Here is a 17,742-nt window from a genome sequence, read left to right as displayed (position 1 = left end):
AAGAGGAATGGTGATATTTTAAGCGTTACATTGTTTTTTTTTACATTTCATACAATACGTTATTGTTTCGTATTTATATTTTGGCTGCAGTGATTTGCCATTTCTGTTCTGGCGAGCCCTGGAGATCCCGTATATAATTTCCATGCCTGTCACTTTTATAAATAAAAAGTGTATACATACGATAACAACATAAATGATTAAAGTCAATTATTTTATGGCCTGGGGCCACAGCATGAGGTTCCTGCCGACGCCAGCGATGACTACGCCGTTTCCCCAGCTTGTGTCCAAACAGCAGAGAGTTCACATCCACGGTGCTTACATCATGAAGAACGATCGCATCACACAGACATCCCACTCCCTCTCTATTAAGTTACAATGATTGACACTTGAGGAACGTTAAAGGGTTTGACTCATCCTGTGCTCAGGAGGGATCTGTACATTGAAATGATGGCCGCTTATCATCAGCTTCTTTCTGTGCCGTTTTGCCGTGTGAGGTTTCGAAGCATGAAGTATGGCGACATTTTATCCAACATGGATTCACTGAAACAATCAAAAAAAAAAAAGGATAGGTTTAAATCTGGTACTTTCTGCATTCAACACACTTGCCTTTAAAATATCCGAGTTAGGAAATCATTTTCGATCTGTAATTTGGGCCAAACGCTGGCTTGTTTTGGGTTATCCAAGTACAAATCACCATTTTTTTTCCCATCAGCACCAAAGTGAACTTTAGCTCAAAGCGGTATGTTTGGAGTTTGATGCTCTAAAAAATGAAACCTAACCTAGCACTAATTTGAGGTTATGTAGAGCAAAATTACTCCGACGCAAAACTTAGAAAAACAGCCTTTCCTCCATAGCAACCAAAGGAATGATCTGATTCAAACTTCCCACCAGAATGGTTTTTGTTTCTTATTTGTGTTTTTACTTATTTCCTCCAGAGTTTTATAACTTGAAGAATTGACACAAATCAGCAGTGATTTGGAAGATGCAGGTCAGCGAAATAGAATCGGCGTAGGGGTATTATTCCTGGACTTTACAAGCTAGGAGTAGTGAAGTCAAGATTTATAATCGCTGCTGGTATTTCTCTGCAGATGGAAATTAAATAATACATCCCTAATGAATGTTTCTGTTTTCCAGCCGGGATCTCAGCAGTGATATATATATATATATATATATATATATATATATAGCAAATATTCAGATCTCATTACAATATGAAGGGGTCCGCTATTGACTGTATGACCCTGAGAATCTTCCCATTTACCCCGACACCCCGAGACTTGGGGGCAAAACCTGATTGTTACCTTTATATCATACCAACAATGTTTTTAAAATGATACTTTGTGTATATTACAACGCTAAGAAAAGATCCGATGAAAGCATTTGCATACTTTACAGAAATGGCTTTTGACACTTTCGGTTTTGCGGGGCTCATAGAGTGTTCCATCTTGTATTTCAATTCTTTATTCTGCGTGTAAATAAAAGAAAAATCATTAATGACCAGCATTACTGCGATGGTATGTTATATGTATGTAAGCTCGCGGCGACAATACATATTCTTTTATTTTCATTATTATACTCTTGCTATATTTGCTAAAGCTAAGATATATTAATTTCTAATAAAATAGATTCTCAACATCATTCTTCTATTCCCCCCAAAAAGGCCCATTTTCATGATCTCTACCGATTAGCGGGGGCAGATCAGAGCCATTCAAAGGTTTGTACGAGTCGTGAAATTGTTGGCAAGAAGAAAAACCTCTGTCCTAACATTTGTGGGGTTTAATTTGATGATTCAGGGGCAAAGTTTTAAAAAGTGGTCTTATAACCATAGCAACTACTGAAACAATCCATTGGTTGCTATAGTGATACAACCAATTTTCAAGCTTTACAGCATACAGCCCTTCAATACGGCGAATGTGATCGCTACAGAGACCAATAACACAGGGGCCCCCTACATTTATTTAATTTTTGGTGAGTTACGATCGTTGTTTAACCCTCAAAAGTTGCCAGGCACGTCAATTGTCACTAATGGCATCATTTTCTGTAACATGCCTGGCATGTCTATTGTCGTCAAGGGGTTAAATACAAGATAGATACAAGTAGATGAGGTAGGCTGGCCTGTGGACCCCAGGCTGAATGCGGGGTTACATTTACTTGTGACTTATTTATGAAGTTAATGTGAGAAACTTTTTCTTACCTGACATTCTAGCATACTGATTCTTTCCTTCAAATCCACAATAGTATCGTCTTGTTCCTTCAGTCTGTTTTTTAAATCTTCCCTCTGTCGTTAAAAAATTACATATAAATATTTTATGTTTAACAAAGCTATTTATGCTTGTCTGACGCACAGAAAGGGTTTTTTTAAGCTTTCTACAAAAAAAATATACAATAAAAAAAAAAAAATAATTTGGCAAATATTTTTTTAAAAAAGTATTTGTTGAAAAACAAAATCAAAAATTGAAAACAACAAGTGAGCTCAGCCGAATACTTATATTATTGGCAGGTTTTAACGTCTCAGCGTGTAGCTGAGTTCAGCTCAATAGCCGACATCGAGGTGAAATCAGTAGAATTCGGTGGTTTTGCTGCAAACTTACATTTTGCGCCAAATTATGACGTGTGCTCATGAAAAGAAGCTGGCTCTAGAAACACTGATCTTGATACATTTTGAGCTACATTGTTACCTTGTGGACCAACTTGGATGAAAATAATGATATAAGTCATAAAGTTGTGCCAAGTTGATGTCAGGTTGGGCTTTTAGAACCTTACGATAGAAATGCTTCAGTAGACGAACGTTACCTCACCTCCTGGATTAACGTTCTCAGGCTTTGATGCTGGGACATCATTAAGTTCTGCAGGTGGGTGATCTGCTCCTGCGTTGTGGAAATCTCAGTCTGCACATTTACGCAACTAACAGAACAAGGAAAAAAGTCACAGCTGCTCCTTCTACACGATGTGGAAGCCCGTCCTAAAACTATAGTGTTCTGAAGATACTCCAGAATACTGAAGCAACCACTCACACAGACTAAGAAAAATCAAGAATTAACGAGGCCCTGGAATGTTGCAAGGCAGGTGCTTAGAGAACGGGCTGCTTGAACATTGTAGGGCCCTCCTAAGCGTGGAGCCCAGGGCCACAGCCCGGTCTTCCCTAGTGATTGTGGTGGCATTGAGTCAAACTAGAAGACAAATGAAATAAGGGACGAAGACATTCTGCGCTTTGCTTCACTGCGAAGGCAATCATACAGATGCAATAACTGTTCCCGAAAGATCCCAATTATTGCCACAAAAAAGGTATTAGAAGTTTTTGTCTCGTTAATAAAACCAAATCCTTGATTTTGCCATTTTATTGCAATCTGATGAGAAAGCTGGAAAGCAGAGCAGATTTACCGACCCATTCATGCCGGCAGGGTGTGACATCCTCCGGGAAATCTCGTTCTCGAGCCATTGTTTCTTTGCGAGTAACACCGTCTTTTCCTGCAAACCCAAAAACAGCATAATATGTTCCAGGTTCCAAAATGAACGAAATGCAATGTTTCGCTGACAGTTTGTGTAAACTTTATAGGCTACCGTTTAGTAAATCCCCATGACAGCCAACTAGCTGTCCACACTCCACACAAGTGCAAGCGTTCACTCACTTCTTCCATCCTCCGCATGAGGTTCTCCAGCTCCAGGATCCGCCCGTGCTTCTCTTGGATTTTCTCGGCTACTTCATGCAGTTTGTCCACGCTGTTGTTCAGGGTTCTCTGATGTTCAACCGCAGATGCCTAAGAAATGTAACATTATATTTTATGCCTCCAGCGTGTTTTTTGTTCTATTGGCATACACGGCGTTTCTTCAGTACAACTTAGACTGTGTACAAGAACAAGAACGCTTAATACCGTGCCTAATCATCAGATGGAGTAACACATCCTTCACCAAGACTGCGCTATGCATCCAATTTGTGCGTCCTTTCGTAACAGAGATACCTTGACTGATAACCTGATACCCCTCAACAATACTGGACAAGGCCAACCTGAACAGCAACTTGTCCATTGGCAAAAAGTTGAGCTGCCTAACCTTTTCCCTGGAGATCATGAATTGCTGTTGGGTTGAGTGCCGTGTAAAAGGAGACTCTTGAGTCTCCCCTCAATTTGCATGTAGGTAGTGTCTACATGAACTTGCGTTGGTGGACAGACCCGACGTTCCAATTAAGATCTGGGTCAACCTGCTTCCTTCAGAGGAACCGAGTTGATTTTGTAGACGTGGAACTCTTTGCTAAAGCGACACATCAGCCATCAAATCCACTTTAATGGAGATTATAGTTGAGGGTCCCCATTAAATTATAATCCCCACTCCTCTTGCAAATGCATGGAAACATTCCCCCCCCACCCTCAGAAGTTCCATAGTATGTGCTGCAATGTATAGTGCCGTATACGCTGCTATGTATAGTGCCGTATACAACACCTTTAAGCAGCGGACTCGGGGTGCGGGTTAAGTCGGCTGAGTATCGGTTGAGTATTGAAGGGATGCCGTTCACTGTACCTCAAGCGCTTGCTTCTCCTCCAAGTGACTTTTCCGGAGCTGTTCTGCTTTCTTGCCGTAATTTTCATACAGTTTCCGCGTAGCATCTCTTAAAGCGCTCGATCCTGCTTCACGCGTGGCTTCCAGCTACAGAGACAGAATATAATTACCGCAGCGATCATAAAAACCGCAAACCAATTCTATGCTTAGAAGGCCCACCTCGTGTGTAAATAACTTTGTGACTCACAGGGAGAGGGAGAATATAGAATGATTAAATACGTGCCTGAGGACTTCTTACCTGGCCAAAAGGAATAGCTCACTTATAGGGGATGCGCTTAAAGGCTTTAACTTAGACTTTCCACGCGATCGTAATGCCTTTCGATAGGTATTTATGTCATTAAATCATTTTATTTACAAACTATGATTTACGAAACACATCATACCTCCCAGGCGTCCCTCTGCCCCGTATTCTATATAATATCCCGTATAATTCTTCAGTACCTGGCATGTAACATATTAATTACGGGCATTCGGAGGGGAGGACGGTTACATCAGAAGCGCGGAATGAATCGTTAAAATAATAGATTTTAAAACGTAAAATTCTGTTCTGTTAAAAACCATAAAAGCACTAAAGCAGCCATCTTCTTTTTAATAAAAAAAACAAATAAAACCCACTGAAAACAGCTCCGGTACCTTAATCTGCAGGTCTTCATTTTGTTTATTTGTTTCAGCAAGTTGCAGGTCTTCGTCTTTTAACCTCTCCACGATCTGCTTGTATCTGGAGCTGAACGAACTTTCTTCATCTACATTTTGTAGGGAGTTGGGAGAATTCTGAAAAAAACAGCGATCCCATTACATTAAAATGATTAAAATATCAATAAAATGATTCATATGTCAGCAAAACACTGTAAAATGTAGAGATTATATACATACTGGGGTATAATATATGCCCCCAACAGTCCTGTGGTGCAGGGAGCCACCAAGGTCCAAGGTTGGAGGTCCGCGGAGTCTTTGGGTCTTTTGTGCTATATAACCGTACCTGGGATGAGCTGAACCATGAGATTCTTTAAATATTAACCCTTTAATAGCCCATCCTGGAGCTTCTATGTAGTGAATCACCAAGTGCTTTAACCAACTGGCTCATGGAAACCTGGACTTGTCATTATTTAAAGATATATAAGATATATGCATTCAAGCAAGGATATCAACCATAACCTACTGATAGCAGAAAACACCTATTGGGAGTCTTATATAGGATCACAGCAGCGTAGAAAATGACTCTGTATGAAAGTGCCGTAAGGCTAGATGGCAAGCTCTTGCGCAGGGTCCTCAACTCATGTTGTATCTGTATGTATAAGCTCATCTTTCTTGTGTGTATGTTGGTCACCCCATATCAGAACATGTTAGCGCTTCATAAATGGAATAATAATAATAATAATAATAATAATAATACATTTACTTCGCTTATATTACCTGTTCATGTTTGGAATGCAGCGTTTTACCATTTATATCATCTTTAAATAATTGGCTTTGAATCTTCTCTAAAGTAGTTCGAATCTGAAAGAAAATAAATAAATAAGTAAACTTGTTTTTTTAAACCAACATTCAAATGGACAAGATAGCCGTTTCTCTGAAGTTACTGAAAGTATGAAGTCGTTATTGAGAATGACAACGAACGAGAATAAAAACCATAGAATGCAGCTAGACTTTGCGTAACTCATTCCAATATTACAAAACGTTATTGTAACTTTAATGAGGAATACTTATTGGCTTTTCAAGGAATGGCAAGAGACGATGCACATAAAAAACAACAGACGTCATATAAAGAGGTCCGATTTTTCTTATTAAAATGCATGGTAATAATAAAGAAATATTACTCTTTAATAATATAAAGTTAACTCCTTGAAGTTTAACGTAATGGTTATTATTTATCAAATATATACACAACCGTTTACTAAAAAAAAGCCCTGTATTTCAAAGAAAAGTACATTTTGTCCATTTAAATCACATTAAATGGATAAAAAAAAATCCAGCGCAGACGGGGTTAATGCTGTTAATGACTATTGTAGCTGGAAACGGCTGATTTTTAATGGAACCTCTTGATAGGCGTACAGAGGCCCTTTATCACTCCCATCACTCCTGTGTTCCAATGGCCCTTTATCACTCCCATCACTCCTGTGTTCCAATGGCCCTTTATCACTCCCATCACTCCTGTGTTCCAATGGCCCTTTATCACTCCCATCACTCCTGTGTTCCAATGGCCTTTTATCACTCCCATCACTCCTGTGTTCCAATGGCCCTTTATCACTCCCATCACTCCTGTGTTCCAATGGCCCTTTATCACTGCCATCACTCCTGTGTTCCAATGGCACGTTGTGTTTGCTGATCCACGTTTAAATTTAAAAGGCTAATTGATTGTTAGAAACCCTTCTGTAATTATGTTACAGACAGAAATTTCCTTGTTTTCATGGAGTGACCCCAAACTTTTGAACAGTAGCGTATATAATCATTTAAGTAAAGTACGCTTGGATCAGATACAAAGTTTATGTCACTCTGCAATCTGCTGGTTGCTATTTACGTGATGAAGGCATTTAGCAGAAACGCGTATTTTATTTCCACAGTCACCGCTTGCTTATAAAACACACGATTGTGACTTGCTCTGTGATACACGCATACCCATCAACCATTCTGAGATCTGAGAAAAGAGGGGAGGAATGCGAGTTCCAAAGAGGGACTGTCTCTCCTTAACAGGGACAGTTTGGAGGCATGCTTCCTACATAAGGATAATTCTGTCACAGTTTAAAGAACCTCAGCTCACCTGCAGTAACTTCACCCAAAATATAATCTGACAGCATCACTGAGTTACATGTGAATGGTTTACAATTTTGCTGACGGTCTTGCACTGCCCCCTTGTGGCTATGAACCAGATTCCATTTGTCACGCGTGGAACGTGTTTAGATTGTCAGACAAATTCAAACATAAAGATTTCCTGATACCTCATAAAAAGGAACAAGGTTCTATTTGTGTCCTATTATGTCTGTTATAGAGGGTAACAGCATGCATGAAAGATTGAAGAATGACTGAAGGGGGGTTTGTCCCACTGGCCATACAGATCCCAGTTATTCAATAAGAAAGAGAATTTACACCTGGCTCTAGTATACATGGTGGTGGGCAAGAAGGGAGCCCCCCTAGAAAGGAAGATATTTCTAGATTTATCATGATATCCGTCAAGTCTACATTCTGCTGTGAGAGCGTTGGCCAATGGAAAGAAACCTTTAGAAGCCCTCAGATTAAACGTTAGATTTAAACGATGTGCCGGTGAAAGCCCTTCCTCCATACGCCCCAAATTACTTTATTAGAAGGGTACAGCACTAGTCTACAAACATCACTGATAATCCACACACAAGCAGCCTGGGCCCTCGGATGGTCAGACAGGGGGCCACGGCTACTCCTACCTTTCGGACGTATTCCGTTTCGTCGGTGATGCGCCCTGCGGAGGATCCATACGTGTGAAACGCGTCATCTTCACTCGGCGTCGGGTGGCCTCTTCTCAGAATCCCTTCTTCTGTTGTGGGAAGAGCCGCCATCTAAAAAAAAGGACATTGCGTTTATTTACAAAGCGCCAGCAGATTCCGCAGTTACAATAAGAGAAAGCGGCGATAAAGGACAACGGAAGCGACGGAAAACATTCACACACTGAGAACGAGGATACCTTTATTATTTGTATTAGATTGCAAGCCTCCAGGATCGTTGGCTAACTGACTGCCTTAGTTGTCTTGAAAGCTTGCAATCTATACATTTCAGCTAGCCAATAAAAAGGTATCCTTTTTACCAAATCTGCTTGTTTTCTTCCCATGGGTAACATTCCATTTATTTATATAGCGCCAGCAGATCCCGTAGCAATCAGTGGAATAAGTTAAAGTCACACACAACAACAAACCGCTACAAGAGGAGAAGAGGGCGCTGATCTTAGGAGCTTACAATCTAGCCAGTGGTTTAGGGGGACGTGAAGCAGTAGGAGAGGACGGCTGGGATGGGGATGAGTCTGTCGGGTCCGGATGATCTGTAGAAGTTGTTGGTTGTTGGTTGCTTAGGATGATGGCTGAGAGTGTTAGGAGGAAAGGTTGTTTCTCGAAAAAAAGTGTTTTTTTTATTTTAAAAAATTTACATAGAAGGAAGAAAGTCTGACGGGACGGGGAAGGGAATTCCAGAGGAGGGGTGCAGCCCGGGGCAAATGCTGAATACGCGAGCGGGGAGAGGAAGAGAGATGCGGGTCGGTTAGGGGTGTATTTGGATAAGAGGGTAGAGGTCAGTGACCCCGACAGTCTCTTTCTGTGCCGGCGTGACTGCAAAACGCACTCTACAGGAAACAAAGATATAGTTTCCTGGTAACAAATCATGTCATTAATAAAACATTAACGTGACATCATCTGCCATATACCATGAAATATTTATATTATTGTTTTTGTCGGCTTGCACAGCGGGATTCCGCAGATTGCCCCCAACGCATTTCGCCTGCTTCCCCGTCCCCCTAGCTCTTTAGCTTGTAGAAGCGTTGAGCCGTAGAATCACCACTATCCAGCGAGGATTCCAGCGGGTCTCCTGAGAACCCCCTCCATTCCCTGCCTCTATAAGGGGTGGTGTGTTGCAGCTCCAGAGCTGCAGCTTCTCCTAAAGGTAAGTCCTATTTTTTTTATTTATTTCCAGACGGTTTAAGGAATGCATATTAAACAACGTACAACGCCCTTTAACATGTATTCTTCATTCATTGACGGAGCTGCAGTGGGTCAGTAAACTGTCCTTTAACCCCTTAAGGACAATGGCCAGTCCCTAAACCCATTGAAAACAATGCATTTTGAGCCCGTACATGTACGGGCTCTGTCATTAAGAGGTTAAAACAACCAGAGGGGGATAGCAGACTTTATTTACCGAGAAGTGCTGAGAAGGCTCAGGATTTTCCTCCTGCCCAGCGAGTGTTTAATTTATAGGTGCGATGCTTCCATGTGCTTCTCCGTCCTCAACGCCCCGTCATGTGTATGTTCAAAACACGCTTCCCTTACACTCCCTAAATTCCTGCGTGGAGATAAACAAAGTCTGATTAGAAAGACGGGCGCTGGTCATTCCAGCTGATCTCATCTCGGGATTCAACAAAGTACAGCAGAGAAACATGTGTATTTCTATACGGAGGAGAGGTAGATGAGTGGAGCAGCCTCCCAGCGGCAGTGGTAGAGGTTGCTACAGTGAGGGAATTTAAACATGCACTGGATAGCTATAACTCTATTCTGAACATAAGAGCAAGGCAGGTCTAACATCTCATAGCGGGTAGAGAAACGGGCAGATAGACCACGCGGAAGTTCTGTGTCCCTACTTCTGTTTGCTAATGATTGCTCGTAGAATCGCCCCCCCCCCCCGTGATGAAAAGGGCTTTGTTTCCATTCATCACAATGATCAGAAAGCAGTATTTCAGGAAATATGTGTTGCCGAGATGTCGCCGTACACGCCGCTTCAAACGGCAAAATACAAGATCTTACGCCTGACAATAAATAACGAATCTCTGCTACTTCTAGACCTGATTCCGGAACGTTCCTCGCGGAAAAACCAACGCCTGCGTGTTCCATTCTACACACAGTATAACAACATCCTTGTTGACGCGTATTTAGGACTTAAGCCGTCTGGACTCACCTGGAGTTCCTCTCACAGCGGTTTTGGACGGAGTTTTAATAACTTGGCTATATAATACAGTCCGGGGGCCGGCCCGTGACGAGGGTATTATATTCCACTCGCCCGGCAGGTTTTGGAATGTGTGCGCGTAACGATTAATAACGAGACCTGACACATAACACGCGACATATTAAGAGAGGTTACTGTGCCGACGTGACTTACGCGAAACGCCACTCAACAGTGCGGTAACTTTGGTTGCCACGGAAACCAGTCAACATCAAGTGGAATATACATTTTATTATGGTTGAAGTTTTTGTTCTCTGCTGCCCGACCCTGACATTTTTAAAAGATACTAACAGAGAACCCCTGGGAAAGTTTCAGGACTCCCAACGCAGTCGGAGAGGGCTGTAAAATGTATATGCATAACAGTCAAAGTCGGGACCCGGCTCCCTCTGCCCATCCCCCCATGGCCCTCTGGTCTATTTGCCCCACCGTAAAGACTCCCACCTTAATCTCGTTGGTCTCGTCAGGAGCCGTATACCCAGGGGCGTAGGAACCGGGGGGGACGGGGGGGATGGATCCCCCCCAGGAAATCATGTGGGGGGGACCGATAATAGAGAAATCCCCCCCAGGGCTGTGTGAGTTGAGTGCCCTCGGTGCACAGCTGCCTGATTAGCAGCTGCAGCGTGCAGGACTGGTTGGGGATTTCCCTAACCAGTCCAACACTTACCGGTGTGCTGTCTGTCACTGAGCGCCGGGCGAATCGGCGATGGGATATGACGTTTATATCCCAGCCCCGGCGCTCAGCAGAAACAGCTGTGCGCAGCCGCACTGCATTGAGATTCAGCGGCAAACCAGAGGGAAAAGAGGAAGAGAAAGGTAAGAGATGTGCAAAACGGAGGGGGGGTGTCTGATGTGCAAAACGGAGGGGGGGTGTCTGATGTGCAAAACGGAGGGGGGGTGTCTGATGTGCAAAACGGAGGGGGGGTGTCTGATGTGCAAAACGGAGGGGGGGTGTCTGATGTGCAAAACGGAGGGGGGGTGTCTGATGTGCAAAACGGAGGGGGGGTGTCTGATGTGCAAAACGGAGGGGGGGGTGTCTGATGTGCAAAACGGAGGGGGGGTCTGATGTGCAAAACGGAGGGGGGGGTCTGATGTGCAAAACGGAGGGGGGGGTCTGATGTGCAAAACGGAGGGGGGGGTCTGATGTGCAAAACGGAGGGGGGGGTCTGATGTGCAAAACGGAGGGGGGGTCTGATGTGCAAAACGGAGGGGGGGGTCTGATGTGCAAAACGGAGGGGGGGGGTCTGATGTGCAAAACGGAGGGGGGGTCGTCTCTATAGGCAGTGTATATGTGTACGTGTGTATGGGCAGTGTATACGTGTACGTGTGTATGGGCAGTGTATATGTGTACGTGTGTATGGGCAGTGTATATGTGTACGTGTGTATGGGCATTGTATATGTGTACGTGTGTATGGGCATTGTATATGTGTACGTGTGTATGGGCAGTGTATATGTGTACGTCTGTATGGGCAGTGTATATGTGTACGTCTGTATGGGCAGTGTATATGTGTACGTCTGTATGGGCAGTGTATATGTGTACGTCTGTATGGGCAGTGTATATGTGTACGTCTGTATGGGCAGTGTATATGTGTACGTCTGTATGGGCAGTGTATATGTGTACGTCTGTATGGGCCGTGTATATGTGTACGTGTGTATGGGCAGTGTATATGTGTACGTGTGTATGGGCAGTGTATATGTGTACGTGTGTATGGGCAGTGTATATGTGTACGTCTGTATGGGCAGTGTATATGTGTACGTCTGTATGGGCAGTGTATATGTGTACGTCTGTATGGGCAGTGTATATGTGTACGTCTGTATGGGCAGTGTATATGTGTACGTCTGTATGGGCAGTGTATATGTGTACGTCTGTATGGGCAGTGTATATGTGTACGTCTGTATGGGCAGTGTATATGTGTACGTCTGTATGGGCAGTGTATATGTGTACGTCTGTATGGGCAGTGTATGTGTATGTGTGTGTATGGGCAGTGTATATGTGTGTATATAAGGAGTGTATTTGTCTTATAGTGTATACGTCTGTGTAAGTATGTGCAAGGGCAGTGTGTATTTATGGGGAGGCGTGTGTGTGTGAGCAGTTTATGTATGCTTGGGCAGGCGTGTATAAGGGTAGTGCATATGTGTGAGTACTGGCAAGTGTGTATGTGCAGGCAATTGCAGTGTATGTGTGTGTTTTTGTGGGCAGGCATGTGTAAGAGCAGCGCATATGTGTGTGTATGAGCAGTCATGTCGTACTTAAAGGGAAGATAATGATTCCCTGTAACACATGTTTAACTCAGGGGCACCTAGGGTTAAATCCAGGCCTATTTCTGGTTAAAATGAGTGTGTGTGTCACTGTGTGTGCATTTGGACACTTGGTCTAGGCCATCACTAATACAAAGCGCCAGGTGTTAAATCTAGGGGTAGGCAGTGTGGATGTGAAGGATGTGTTTGAATGCGTGTCTGGGTGTGATAGCGTATGTGATAGCGTATGTTTGTGGGTATGTTATTGTGCACATCTGTTTTTATGGGTATGTTAGTATGTTTCCAGGTGTGTTATGGTGGGCATGTGTCTAGGTATATTGGGGTGGGAATTTTTTGGGGTGTATTATTGTGTGTATGTTAGTGTGTGCATGCGTGTGTATGTTATTCAAGTGTTTAGGTGTGTGGATATGTTCCTGTGTGTATGACTTGTTAGGAGTCTTAGATGGTTCCTTCAATACATCATAGTAGTCTCTGTGGCCGTGTCCAGCGGGGTCCATCTGTGGTTGTAAGATTTTTCTGTTTCTGTGGGAATTTTCTCCCATTCATCCAGTAGAACGTTTTATGAGGTGAAGGTGATAAACCTTTTTGGACAGCACTATGCGTCTAACTTTGTGGGAACAGTTTTGGGGAAGGTCCTTTTCTATTCCATCACGACTGCCCCAGAGTACAAAACAAGGTCCATAAAGGCATGGTTGCAAAAATTCCCCACAGAAACTCTCCAAAATCTTGTGGAAATCGTTCCCAGATGAGTGAAAGCCGTTATAGCTGCAAAGGGGGACCAACTACATATTAATGTCTATGTATTTATAATGTGATGTCATAAAGTCCCTGTTGGTGAAATGGTCAGGTATACCCTACCAGTAAAATGCTATCCCCCCCAGATTTTTAGGGGTCCCTACGCCCATGCGTATACCTATCCCCAGTAGTGTCCCTAAAGGAGGGCACCCCGGGTGCCACTCAGCAGGGGGGTGCCCGGCGGCCAGACGGCCTCCTAACGCGGCTTACGGCTGTGGCTCTCACACACTGTGTGAGGAAACTTCCGCGCAGGGGGAGCAGGAACCTGGTCGGGGTAAGAGTTTCCTCACACAGTGTGCGGGAGCCACAGCAGTAATCTGCGGGCCCGCGTTAGGCAGGTGTCAGGCTGCATAGACGTCTGCACGGCCCCCCGGTGATGCTGGGCCCCTGGACCATAGAAATCTGCAAGAGAGGTAAAAGGGTGCGGGAGAGTGAATGGGTGAATGAATGAAGTTAGTAAGTTAGTAGTGAGTAAGTTAGGGGTAGGGATGGCACAGGTAGGCTGTTTCAGGGACAACGGTGCACAGTTTTAGGGGCAGAGGCCTACCACGTCAACGTCTGGATTAGTATATAGTAATAGGGGTTATGCTGCACTAACGTTAATGTCTGGCTCAGTGTATAGTGGTGGGAATTATGCTGTACCATATCTGTTCAGTAAAGGTTATTTATTTTAATTGGATTAATAGTTTATTTTGCCAGATTTTAATATTTTTTCCAGTTGACGTACAGTTAAAAAATTTGTGAAATAAATATTCTTGACAACATTAATTTGTGTGTGTATCCACATACAGGATCCGCCCCGGCCTATCCCATGCACTTTTAAATTCCCACATTGTATTAACCACTACCACCTCTGCTGGGAAGCGGTTTTAATTGTCTACCACCATCTTGCTAAAGTAAATAGGCTGGTTTTGCTGGGTATTAGGGCTCTCTAGCCCTTAAAGTTAAACACAAAATAATGTAAAATACATTATTCTTCTAAATGAATTTACTCAGTTTTATAAACAGCGTATAGAAGATCTTGTGACTAAATACCACCCGACAACAAATTAGTTTCCAAGAAGTGACACATTTTTTGTCACTTAAATAAAGAGTTTATTGTTTATTTGTTAGTCACCGTGAGCTTTGGGGGGGAAAAAGAAGTAAGAAGAGTAGACGGCGCTTGTTTTGTTTGTTTTCTCGTTAATGTGACTTAAAGTGTTGGATTATAGAAAAAACGGCTGTATCAGCATTCAACCCCCAGGCCGTGTCATGTAGCGATGCATTCACTCATTTACCAATCTTTGTAATATCTGCAAACAGGCTCGGGATTCTGGGGAAATAAACCAGTTTGCTGGACTGAATAGCATCCAGACAGCACAGCATAAACCTATTAGGGCCAAGAAGCAAGCGACAGAGATTTATTTGTATTTCTACAGATAAATGATGTCATAATGTGCCTAAACAGACCCATCTACACCCAGGATCCCACTCCGATCACGAATTAGGGGACTGCAGGAGGAAACCAACAAGCTGATAGTAGCCTCCTGGATCAGAGGCCGGCAAGGTGTCCATACACGTACACCGCTACACCGCTGTCTGCCACCACTACGTGTGGCATCGATCCGGAAGAGCTGGGAGAAAAAGGATTGAGAGAAAGGTAAGAGATTGGCAGAAAAATGGAGAAATAAAAAAGGACAGATATAGAGATAGGGAAGGGCTAAAGAGGAGAGAGAGAGAGCGAGCGTGTATGTTAGGGCAAGTAAGTATGTGGCTGCAAGGACAAGCGTAAGCCAGGATGTTTGTGTGTAAGGGTAAGCATGAGTGTGTGTGTGTGTGTGTGTCTGTGTGTGTGTGTATGTGCACACGGGCAGGCATTGTAAAAGCAGTGTATGTGTGTGTTTTGCTCTTTTGGGCCTAAACAGAACATTTTAACCCAGGGGACTGTTTAGTTTAGTTTTAAATATATTAAAAAAAACTCATATCTGCCATGAACCATGTGTTTACCTATCCCTTTTATTTCTGAAAAAGAGACCCTCAGAATAAAATCTCATAGTAACTCTTCATCTTCAAATAAAAATTGGCTCAGATGAAGTGGATTAGTATAATTGCACTGGGTCCTTCCGCCACTGTTCAGTGGGCCGTCTATCCATGGAGCTTTACCAGAAGCTGCGATGACCGCACCTGGGAACTCTCCGGGTTTGACCTGGGTGAGGCACCGCTTCTACGGTTCTCTCGGTCAACACTCAAGTCCTCTGGGTCGCGAGAGCGAGGGTCTTGACACGCCCCGCCCATTTCCCCTTTAAGTGGGAGTGTTTCCTGCAACATCAGCGGGATCACCCACCGCCGTCAGCGGGACCGCCCACCGCCGTCAGCGTGCAGTCCTGTCCGCTTCCCGCAAGGGAAGGCTCCGGGTAGCTGGAGCTCAGAAGTTCCCAGGTATGGCGATGACGTCACATTCTAGCACTCAGCAAAGAGGTGTCGAGGCGTCCTCACTGAGCGACGTGTGTACCCCTCTGGCCAGGCCAGCTAGCTTGGGGGGTCCAGATTCTCACTGCTTCCTCCATTCACAGAAACCATGGATTCTTAAGCTTTGCCCAGAGACAGAATGCGCTTGAAGGGGACTCTCTTTCACTACCAGCGGATTTCCACGGAGTGACAGACAAAGGTGTTTATGTTGTGCTGCAGACAGTTCTCCAAAGAAGTAATCTAAACAATATTATTTCAACATGACTTTCCACACAGAACGAGCCATCATTAAGCACATCCTGCGCATGTGATGCAATATCAAAAACAAGCACCGGCTTGCCCTGAGAAAGCCTCTGCACATTGCTTGGGTTTCATTGGCAATTACTTGCTCTCTATCAAAAACACACACTTTTTTTCTTCATTTCTTTTCCTGGTACAAAACAATTCTATCATATATAATATACAAACATGCTAATTAAATCTAAATCCAACATCTACTGAAAAGGCGGCAAGAAGAATGGCGGCAGAAATGCCAGCCATGATTGTTTGAAAAAAACGAATTCATTGAACGTAAGCGAGTGTCTGCCTGCAGGCTTTAAAGCAAACAACTTGGCAATACATGTGAACTCACCAGGTTTGACCCGGAGTCTCCGGATCCCGTCCCGCTTCCCCAGGTCAGTTTCTTCTTTCTCCAGGTAGGGGAGCAGTATATGACTACCAGCCTACTCCCCACCCACTAAAGGCTTTCTGGGGCAATTCTCTGCAATAAGTAGCCCTGCCCCTACATGTGATTACCCCCATCCCTTCTCAAGCTGCTACCCTAGATGGTGAGCTGCAAGGAAGTTCCAGGTAATGGCAATGACTTTGACGAGCCCTTTCATGGTCACAGGTTAGTTTTGGAAGACATCGGCAAGCCCTGGGTTTCTGTACGTGCGTTCTTTTCTCCATTCTGCCACAAAACCAATGAGTAGATTGCCTTTTTTAGGTGATCAGGCCCCCTGGTGCTGTGCTGCTCTATGGGTCTAGTTACAACAGAGATCTCTGATCTCATCAGTTGGACCATTTACACTGTGGAGGACCACGGCAAGTCATACAAGTCACACAGAGAGAGGACTGGGAGCCCAGTCACTGCACAAGCCAAGTCAGTACCAGGAATCAAGATATCAGTAGCCAAAACGGAAAACTGGAGCCGGGTCACTGGAGAAGCCGGGTCAGAACCAGGAACTAGAAGCGCCTCAGCTGAATCAAAAAGCATGAACAAGGTCACAGGGCTAGCTGGGTCAAAACAGACCCCCCAAAAAAATGATCCTTAACTACCATGCTTCTGGGTTCAATTGAGGTCACCAGGAGGTGAGGATAAGGTAAACGGCTGCTGTGACATCATTTGCACACACGTTGTCTTTATGCATGCACGGGCAACATTATGTGGTGACGTAAGTGCTCGCTGCGAGTCAGGCTTGACATGACCTGCCCGCTCGTGGACCGCTGGACCGTGGTCATGGGGCAGTCTGTTGAGATGAAGGTACACACTTACAACTATACAGTAAAAGGTGTAAGCCTTTAAGACACAGAATGTCAGTATATGACATCCTGCGCAGGGGCAACAGGGGACAGAGCCCAAGGTAAATGAATGACTGCCTGTGTCCCATTCATCCACCCTTCTCGGCTATCAGCAAATGAGTCCGATACACGAGCTAAAGTCCCAGATCTGTCAAAGGGGGAGAACTGAGCAGCCAGCAGAGCTTTTCCTAAAGAAACCCTCTGCAGACCAAAGAGAAGTCAGGGGTAGAGTCGGGTTAGAAAACATTTGGCCGTGACTGTATCTTTAATCCTAGACACACCGCTACATTGTGTCATTCACCTCGCTGGCATAAACAGATTAAATCCTATTGTTCATTGTCTATTGATTCTCGCAGGGCAATGTAAATAATTACCAGGTATATGTATAACGCAGCGGGAAAGCTGCCCCTCATGGAAAGCCTTGAGTAACAGAAATTATTTGACGGAACGATGCATGCATTC

General features: G+C 44.0%; 1 protein-coding gene across 1 annotated transcript; it reads right to left on the bottom strand.

The window, feature by feature from the left end:
• Positions 1–8,350, bottom strand: CCDC68 (coiled-coil domain containing 68). The gene is made up of 11 exons (XM_053454603.1): positions 8,327–8,350; positions 7,950–8,081; positions 5,968–6,051; positions 5,188–5,325; positions 4,516–4,641; positions 3,630–3,758; positions 3,386–3,468; positions 2,799–2,904; positions 2,195–2,278; positions 1,389–1,465; positions 1–540 (listed from the first exon to the last, which is right to left on the bottom strand). The coding sequence occupies exons 1-11, from the start codon at positions 8,348–8,350 to the stop codon at positions 462–464; spliced, it is 1,062 nt and encodes a 353-aa protein (XP_053310578.1). The 3' UTR covers positions 1–461.
• Positions 8,351–17,742: the final 9,392 nt, after the last annotated feature.

The sequence above is a fragment of the Spea bombifrons genome, chromosome 1 (assembly GCF_027358695.1).
Source record: "Spea bombifrons isolate aSpeBom1 chromosome 1, aSpeBom1.2.pri, whole genome shotgun sequence".
NCBI classification, from domain to species: Eukaryota; Metazoa; Chordata; class Amphibia; order Anura; family Pelobatidae; genus Spea; species Spea bombifrons.
This window is presented reverse-complemented; position numbering and strand designations above follow the sequence as displayed.